At 40.1% G+C, this 8838-nt stretch overlaps 1 protein-coding gene across 8 annotated transcripts in view; it reads right to left on the bottom strand.

Moving 5' to 3' along the window:
• Positions 1-4760: 4760 nt before the first annotated feature.
• The window catches only part of DAB1 (DAB adaptor protein 1), a 127069-nt gene continuing 122991 nt past the window's right edge, over positions 4761-8838 (bottom strand). For all 8 annotated transcript variants that reach the window (XM_052666240.1, XM_052666244.1, XM_052666242.1 and 5 more), the window contains one exon: positions 4761-8112. In XM_052666240.1, coding sequence (XP_052522200.1) covers positions 8068-8112 — 45 coding nt within the window. In that variant the 3' untranslated portion in view covers positions 4761-8067. The remainder of the gene's footprint in view (positions 8113-8838) is intronic.

Genomic DNA, 8838 nt, shown 5'->3' with positions numbered 1-8838 from the left:
TCCCCCAGGCAGTAAAGAGCAAATGAGCCAGCACTTGGCAGAGGTGCAAGGTAAACTATGTAATTGTTAGTGCACAGCTTTCTGCAGGCAAAGGGGAAGAAAGCAAGGAGCTGGCCAGAAGCAATTTCAACTTTCATTTTTAACACTTCTTTCAGGAGGCAGAAACAAATGAATATTTCAACGAATGAAATTGAATACTCAAGACTTGGCAAGAAGGAAGCAATAAGGGAAATGAAGTCAGCTCTCTAGGAACAAACTGCAAAATTAAGTATTTATTTCTGCTTTTGAACACTGGTTTGTGTCTCCGAGGAAGGCTGGGAATTCCTCTGCCTGCACAGCAGCTTAGTTTTCTTTCAGACTAAAATTTGGGCCCTTCCTCAGAATGCCAAAAGTCCTGAGGCCACTGGCAAGAGGCTTGATGGGGCAATGACTTCAATAGCATAGCCAGGACAGAGCACTCACCAAGCCATGCCTTTGAGAACTCACCAAGCCATGCTTCTGGATGAGGAACCTCAAAAGTTCACCAATTTTTTCTTCATTCATCAGTTAAGGCAGCCTTCAGTCTTGCTGCTTTTCACTTTGAGTACAGCTTTCTTTGATTCTTGAGGCAGAACAGCCTTTCTCTTATTGCCCTCATTTGTTTTAACCTGCCACAAGCATCAGAGGCAGAAAAACTCTCCAAACTGGCATTTGCTTGCACAAAATATTACATTCCACTGTGTTTTCTGGGAAAGCAGATGTTCTTGAGGAGACAGTCTTGCACTGAGCACTCTGGGCCAAGGCTCAGTGCTTCAATGACACAAGGAATAAATCCATTTGAATTTGCTCATTATGGGAATGACAGATGCCGTATATAAAATCAATCATATTCACTGACACAATTCAAAACCAATCTCTATGTAATGACCCAGGCAACCGTGACACCTCTTAATGTATCACACCGATCTCACAGATGGCACCAACTCTGACAAACAAACAAGTGGCTTTTAGTTTGGCAACTTGGTGATGATGATCTAACAGAGGGAAGGATGCAAACTGATCCCTTGTAGGACGCTCATCAGAAGAGAGACTCCATTGCAGGCTGAGGTTTCCCACCACTGAACAGGCAGGCAGCAACCAGCAGCCCTTTCATCTCCACGCATGGAGAGTGAACCGGTAGGAAAGATGGCTGAGAGCAAGCAAACCTTTTTGTTCACCTTTTTGGCCTTATTTTTTTGTTAAATGACTTTGCCCCCAGATTAAAGCAAGATGTGCCTAGCTGATACAGCTAGCTTAACCTTTGACACAATTGACTTACCTGTTAATTATTTACAAGCAACAAAAAAAACCCCTCACCATCACTTACAGGAAAGACCTCCCCATCCATAGGACTTTGCTAGCTCAGTGCACATCCAATATTTGCAGATATTTGTATCTGTAGATATTTGTAGATATCCAATATCTACAGCAGCAAAAGAGAAGCTGTGATCATACACACAGAGCACACCCTCGATTTTACTGTGAACCATGTCTCGCAGTGCATGGAGATTACTTCTGCTTGCCTCCATGCTGCTCATCTCTGTTCCTCAATTAGCAGAAAAACATTAGGTTAAAATCACAGCAGGGACCAAGGAGGAATTTCCTGCATGTTAACATATTTTTTTCTCAATGAAAATTGAGTGGCACAAGCAGACTTCCCAAATTCCAAGAGGACAACCAGCGCTGGTTTCCCACCTCCATTGACCTGTGGGGCAGTGTCACCTTCTAACACTGCCCACATCCTCTCTCCACAATTCAGTTCCTTCCTCACTGCTGGCTGTAATAGCCAGGCTGCCTGCTGAGCTGTTTTTTAAATCTCAAAGCATTAGCCCTCATGGAGCTCTAAGTCACTGAACATGGGTTTTATCACATCTGAAAACGAAGACTCGCAAAGTGTCCATCATGAACACTGAGCTCTCAAGTGCAATGTATCCTTTGCAGGGTTCATAACACCAGCGTTAAGTTTGTAACCCCTTGCTCCTGTAAATAAAACCCATACAGTTTCACCAAGGGCAATTCTTTTTAAATGGCAGCTTTCTGCCCAAAGAAAAGCTCTGAAACATATCGGTGATGAAAGGCCCTCCGTGGGAAAGGTCAGATGGGAGCAAGAAGCTGTTTATGCTGCAGTTAGTGGTCAAAAAGAGCTTCTATTTCTCCTTCTCCAAGAAAATCTTTTTGCTCCCTGCTTCATAACTCACAATATATTTCCTCCTGCAGAAGAACACAGCTGGCTCATTCCAGAGGGGCTCTCCCATTGATTTTAATGGGGAGGAGCATAAGGTGGCAAATGCATGACAAAGTTCACAAATAACAGAGCCAAAGGGACATTTACGGCGTTCACTTACAACTGGCTTTGTTGCATTGCCATTTTTGTTACTAGCACAGCCATTTTCTGGCCGTGAAACTGGAATCCAAGAAACCCTGGATACAAACAAATCACCTTGTTGAGTTTATTGTCCTTTACTGCCTTTTGATTGACTAAAAACAGTGACTCAGTCTGAACTAGTTACAGGTACATCTACACCAAAAGCCCCAATTCTAGGGTCTTGTGAAGACTTCAAGGCAGTGGATACAGCATCAAGTAGGCCATGGAAGAAAAACCATCATGCCCACATCCCTTGTCTCCAGTCCATCTCCATCAGATTTCAAGACAATGCACATCCAAACTCAATTTCAAACTAGAAACTCAGCAGGTTTTTTTGAAGAAAAAATTCAACTCATAATCTAAATATACCAAATAATAGAAAATTCACAATAAATTGCAGCAGCTTACAATACCTGCTTATTTCTATTATGGCATGCTTTGACATAGAGCCCTTCTCATGCCCCCATCAACCAACTGCTGTTAAGAAACACAGTGATTCCACAGAAGCTTTACTCTGCTGGTACCTGGCGATAATTCTTCATAACCCTTTATTTTCACAAATGTCTGGGGCTGAATGGACATTGATTTGCTGCCTGTTAACATGTTTTTCTTTTAATCTACTGTGATATCCATTCTATTCTGCTTAGAACTATTCATATAAGTGGTGCTGCGGGAGCTATGAAATGGGACTGAAAAGCTGGCAAATTGCATCAGGTCTTAAAAAGACCTTTAAAAAAACCCACACTCTATATTGAAAGCCACTTGATTGGGTAACATTTGAAGCTATTCTTCTTGCAGAGATTTTTCAGGTGCTGATAGAACATTTTAGGGGTGATAGATTAGCCACATGGCAAACAGGTGCATTGAGATAAGACTATTTAAAGCTCTAAAAAGTAATAGCTGGACAATTGTTTCACTAATAGACCCGCTATTTCCTGCCTCTTGTAGGATCATTTTAGAAAGAGACAGCCAACATTACAGTAATCAGGAAATCGTATCAGGATATCTCCCCATATTCCTCAACGTCATGCTGGAATGTATAATTTGGTTTCCACACACTTCGATACAGTAAGTGAAGAAAGGAAAAAAAATAATCACTTTTTTTGGTTCCCCAAGCCAGCTCTCTGCTTTATCTTTGGCATTCAAAGAAGGCTCTTGCTGGGCCTGATCCTAAATTGTAAGTATGGCTGAGAAGACCAGCTTGTGGAAGATCTTATCCCAAGATAGTTCACAAAATAACTTACAGATGATGATATTTGTCATAGTACCATGAGAGCACAGCCAGGAACAGAGTAAAAGTCGGAGAAGAATATGAAGCCACAAGCATGGCATGCAACATACAGATAGTATTAGTAACACAGTACAGATGCTCAAGCAGAATAGATGGCTCAGACTCACACATTCAATCCAAAAATGCACTTTTTAGTAGTTATATGGAATTCCACTTCGTTCATTTACCACTGTATGTTTCCCCATGTCGGCTTAGAGAGACAACTGCAGACAACAAATCCGAATCTCTGCTGCACAAATGACAACAGTCATTCCCTTCACCTCCTATCACTGCTTTGAAATGATATTCTTCTGACTGAGGACAATATTTGCCCATAAACTAATAAATATGAACCTGACAGGACAGGAGTTCTTTAGAAATAAAATAAACAAAGAAGGAAATAGGAAAAAGAAGGAAGAAACATCACCTTCAATCCAGTGTACACCAGTTGTGGTTGTGTGCTCCCAGCCTACACAACTGCTTTCCCAGAAGATGCTGACATGGGAAAAAGAGATCTGTTTGAGTCCTTGCTTCTGCAAAACTGCAGGCTGATCCTGAAAATTGACTGCTAAACATGTTCTCATCACAGCAGGAGATCATGGCCTTCGTTATCTTTAGGTAAATTGGGATTATTTCCTCAACTAGTTACATTTGAGTTGGGTATTTTTACATACAATCAACAAACTCCAACTCTGCTTAGGTTGCATTAGCCCTTAATGAATGCAGCAGCATGACCTGTTGGACAACTGGGGCAGATGGAAAAGGGATGGGGCAGAAAGGAGAAGAAATACAATAAAATACATGTGCATACTTACAGTTCTCCCTCTTTGTGCATACAGTCATGTTGCACACTGAAATTTCAGGGCAAATCTTTCATATTTACCTTACTTAGCAAAAATGTTATTATTCCTCACCTCTGCAAGAAAAGCAACACCTGGGCTGTTTGAGATTAGATATTACCCAAAGTGAGGCGCTTCTTTTCCTCCTGTCCAAGATATTCATAGCCATCAAAACCATTGGCTAGGACAGATATCCACGCTGTGCTGTACAAATGGCAGGATTTTCAAAGAACAGCAAAAGCTATGAAACAAACTTGCTGAAATGACACCTTTTTAAAATGTTTTTATTCATAACAGTATTACATGGTGTGTTACAGAAATTAATGGAAAATTTCTAAAAATTTGTTGTTTTTTTGTTGTTGTTGCTGAATGCATTATACATAAAGTTAAAAATAATGTGTCCGTATATGTTAACAAATGGTCATTATCTGAGGTAAAGTTAAAGTAGGTTTAGAAATGTACTGCAACAGTCATTTTATCTTTCTCATCTTTATTAAAAAAATATGTGTCAGAATGCAGAAATAAAAATGAATGAAAACCACAGAGTAAACATTTTTTGCAAAGAAGGTGCCCAGTACGTTATTAGATGAAAGGTTTTGTCAGACACTTGAATGACTACGATCTATCTCTTCAGGACAGGTAAAGATCAAGAATCTACGGGGGATGACAACAGGATGGCTGGTGGAATTCCCTGGTTTTTTAATTTAAAGTGACAAATTTAGTGCTAGTGAAGGACGAGGGATTCAACAATTGCACAAGCTGGATATTCAAGTTATCTACAAGACTGGTACAGTGCAGAGGCCGCACATTCCTCTCAACTCAACATCTCAATCGTGACAAAGACGATCTAACTGCATGACACAACAAGTCAGAATTTATTTATCAGTGTTGGTAAGGGTATGACAGTAGCCCATGGGGATGGCCCAGCTGTCTCCCATGAAACGCTACAATCCCAGCCTTGTTCCCTCTGCACCTATTTGTTGCAAGAACTACAGAAATGATCCGCTTCCTACCAATACGATGTCAATGGATCCTCTGAGGCGTAAATCTCTTCTTTTTCTTTCAACATTTTACCCCATAACTGGAAATGCATTAACTAGACAGAGCCTCAAATGCCTACGATGCATCAAAATTGTCTTCTCGGTTCCGTATGGAGGACAAAACCAAAAAGAGCTGCTGAGGAAGTAAGTAGCACCACAGTGCAAATTAGGAAAATAGGCTTCAAATGTCCTTCAGAAACGTTTTTACCTCTGCTTTTAATCCTGAAACACTCAACCCACCAGGTTTTAGTTCATCTCCAATTAGAAAATCAACCTTCCTTCTCATGGGAAAATAAGATTCGCTACAGAACTGTTTGCACATGTCTAAGGGATAAGCATCAAACGACTGTGAATGGGAATAAAAGTCCTCTTCTCTGCAGGTTCAGTGGGTCTATTCACAGCTAATTTTTTCATTCACATACATTCTGCAACGCACTTTGCTCTAATTTCTCTAATTCAAAATAAAAGATTGGAATCATGGTGTGAGATTTCGTTGTACATATCAACAATTGCCACCCCAGGTATTATTCAGCCTTCTAAACCATTTTTTAGCTTATCATAGAGATGAAGGAAAGTAAAATATTTATAACTCCAGGCCTATTTTAAACATGACAAAAATGCAAATCCTAATGTGTCAATTTAAAAACAAAATCTGCACAATAATCCTAAAAACAGATTCATCATTTAATTTCTTTAACCTTTTTTACTTTTTCTTTTTTTTCTGTTTTTTCTGTTTTTTCTTCTTTTTTTTTTTTTTCTTTTTTTTCTTTTTTTTTTCCTTCTTAGTGTTAAACCACTAAATTCAATATACTGTAACTGCATAGGAACATCAGGAAAACACATTTGACCTGTATAACAATTCTCTGTAGGGCAAAAATATATAGATTCTTTATGAAAATCATGTGCTAAACATATGAACCCAAACACTGCACTTCTGCTTCATAAATGTAAAAAAACGGAAGTTTTAAACTCTTTCATTCTGTGTGTAAACAGCTCGATGACTTCTATGCAGAGGTTCTGGAATCGTAAGGGGATGCCAATGAAAATGTGATTTCTCGTAAGTGGAGTTGCCTGTGTGAAGAAGCTACACCATAAAATCATGTGTTCTCATTAATTTCACTAGTTGCTGACAAGCTGACTGCCTTCTGCAAATGCACTTGAGCTTCAGTCCATTATCGTAAGCACGTGAGAAAACGTATGTGATGTGAGAACCACAAACTGGGTTTGCCACACCTCCCAAGCACTGCAACTTGCTACCTTCTCTACTGTGTAATGGCATTAGTAAAAGAATTCTCATAACATTTATATTTACATTAAAAAAAAAAAAAAAGGACAAAAAAAAACCAAAAAGAAAACTGGCAATTTTCATTCAAACTCCTTAAAGCCATTTCCCCTTAAACAATTAAAGAGTTTAACAGTAAGATTTTTTTTTTCAAGTTATAAAATAAAAATCCCATTTGATTTTTTTCTGATGTACAAAAAGTGATAAAGATGAACAATTTGATCACAGAATCAGTTCGTTATTCCAAAATCCATGCCACCTTTGTCCCATTTTTAAAGTCCGTTTCATCCAACTTCCTAAACCAGAATCACACCAGTATTATTTGGCAAATGATTTTTTTTTTTTTCATCAAAAATGGCACACAGAGAAGAAAACACTTGTCTGCATAGCATTACAGCAGCAAGATATCGAAGAAATAAAAATATTCCTTTTCTGTACTTTGTTTAGAGTTTCCTAGGAAATACTGAATCTTCCGTCTCTTCCATCAGTGGGATTCCATGTCCTTTCTCTACCCACAACATGAGTATTCAAACAGAAAAGCAGCATTTCTTCCTCATGATGCGCTAGAACGTAAAGGTACATTTGGCAACATTTTCAGTCCGGATGGATAAACAACAGAGTTTTATTCTGTGGTTTCAAGTTAAGAATCATTTCCGCGGGAGGCGTTTTGCTCTTGGATCTGTCACTCATACAAAACTACAGAATAAGAAATAGAAAAAAAATGACACTGCCAGTGTTTTTCTGTTGTTGCTGTTTAAATATGCCTACACAAGGAAAAAAAAACCAACTCAGGATCAGCCTGATGTAAATGATGATGAAAAACATGTCACCGTGACATAAAAAGTGCCGACTTGTGCCCAAAAGGCTGTTGAATGATAATGCCACTGCTACATACAGATTCTGCTTTTTTTGCTCAAAAGAAAAGGAATGCTCATTATTTATATGTGGCATACACAAGACAAGAAATGTTGAAAAGAAGAGCGAGGAGTGAGATTTCCTAGTCTGGATACCCATGAGTTGTGGAGACAGGGCCGGACTCCTGGTGCGCTAAGCAGGGAGCTGTCACTTTGTGCTGCCATAGGGATCTGCCATCGGTTGCCAAAAATTGTCAGGAACGCTCATAGAGCCGGTCCAGGAGGGCAATCATTTATCCTTGCCAGACAAAATCAATCAGAAAAAAGCAAGAGAGCCAAAGGCCTGCCAGGTGGTTGGGTTTCATTCGAGTCTCGGAGCACCGCAAGCCCGTACCAATGCTATTTCTTAGGTCTGTTGATCTGGGCGTAGAGAGGTTCTGCTTCCTGGGGATGATAAAAATAAAGTAAGCGGAAATGTCTCCAGACATTTTGAGAACATTTTCACAACATCTGCTTGAGGACAGCAATACCTCGTGAGTCAAAACCCAAAGGAAGTGTTTGTTTTCTGTGCTGCTTTGAGCGATCGCGGCACCCCGGTTGGGTTGTGAAGGAAATATGACATTGTTTCGGGAAAGGCATGCTTACAATCAATTTCCTCTTCCATATTGGCTGTGCACCGATCCTCAGGAGGTATTGCTGGGCATAGACACATGGAGAAATGAAATGATTTTTGTACAACTGGGTGTTTTGAAGTTTATGGGCCAGAAATGCAGCTGGCACAAAAGGCTGTTACGTCGGGCTGAGCATCCCACCCAACAGCACAGCAACGCTACTCAGCCATGGATTTCACACAGCTCAGGTAGGAAGACAACTGCAAGCAGAAACTGCTGCTGAAAGCTGAGCTAACGAAGCTGCGACGGGATTGAAAATAGCAGGATTTTCAGAGCGATGTGGTGTGTGTGGTGTGTGCCTCCTAGGAAGAAAGAGAAAAGCTGGCTCTGAACAGCTTGATTAGGGATCTGCGTAGCTGTTAGTACAGCTGTTAAAGCAGGGAGGAAAGAATGGTGGTTTTTCTTAGGAATTTCCTAGATGTTGAGGAAAGCAGCTGTATTTTCAGTGCGACTTCATAGCTGACACCTGCTGCTTTCGCAATGCTAGGTTCATCCTGGC

Source organism: Tympanuchus pallidicinctus, unplaced genomic scaffold (assembly GCF_026119805.1).
Source record: "Tympanuchus pallidicinctus isolate F22 unplaced genomic scaffold, pur_lepc_1.0 scaffold7, whole genome shotgun sequence".
NCBI classification, from domain to species: domain Eukaryota; kingdom Metazoa; phylum Chordata; class Aves; order Galliformes; family Phasianidae; genus Tympanuchus; species Tympanuchus pallidicinctus.
The sequence above is the reverse complement of the archived record's forward strand: the minus strand, read 5'-3'. Positions and strand labels throughout refer to the sequence as shown.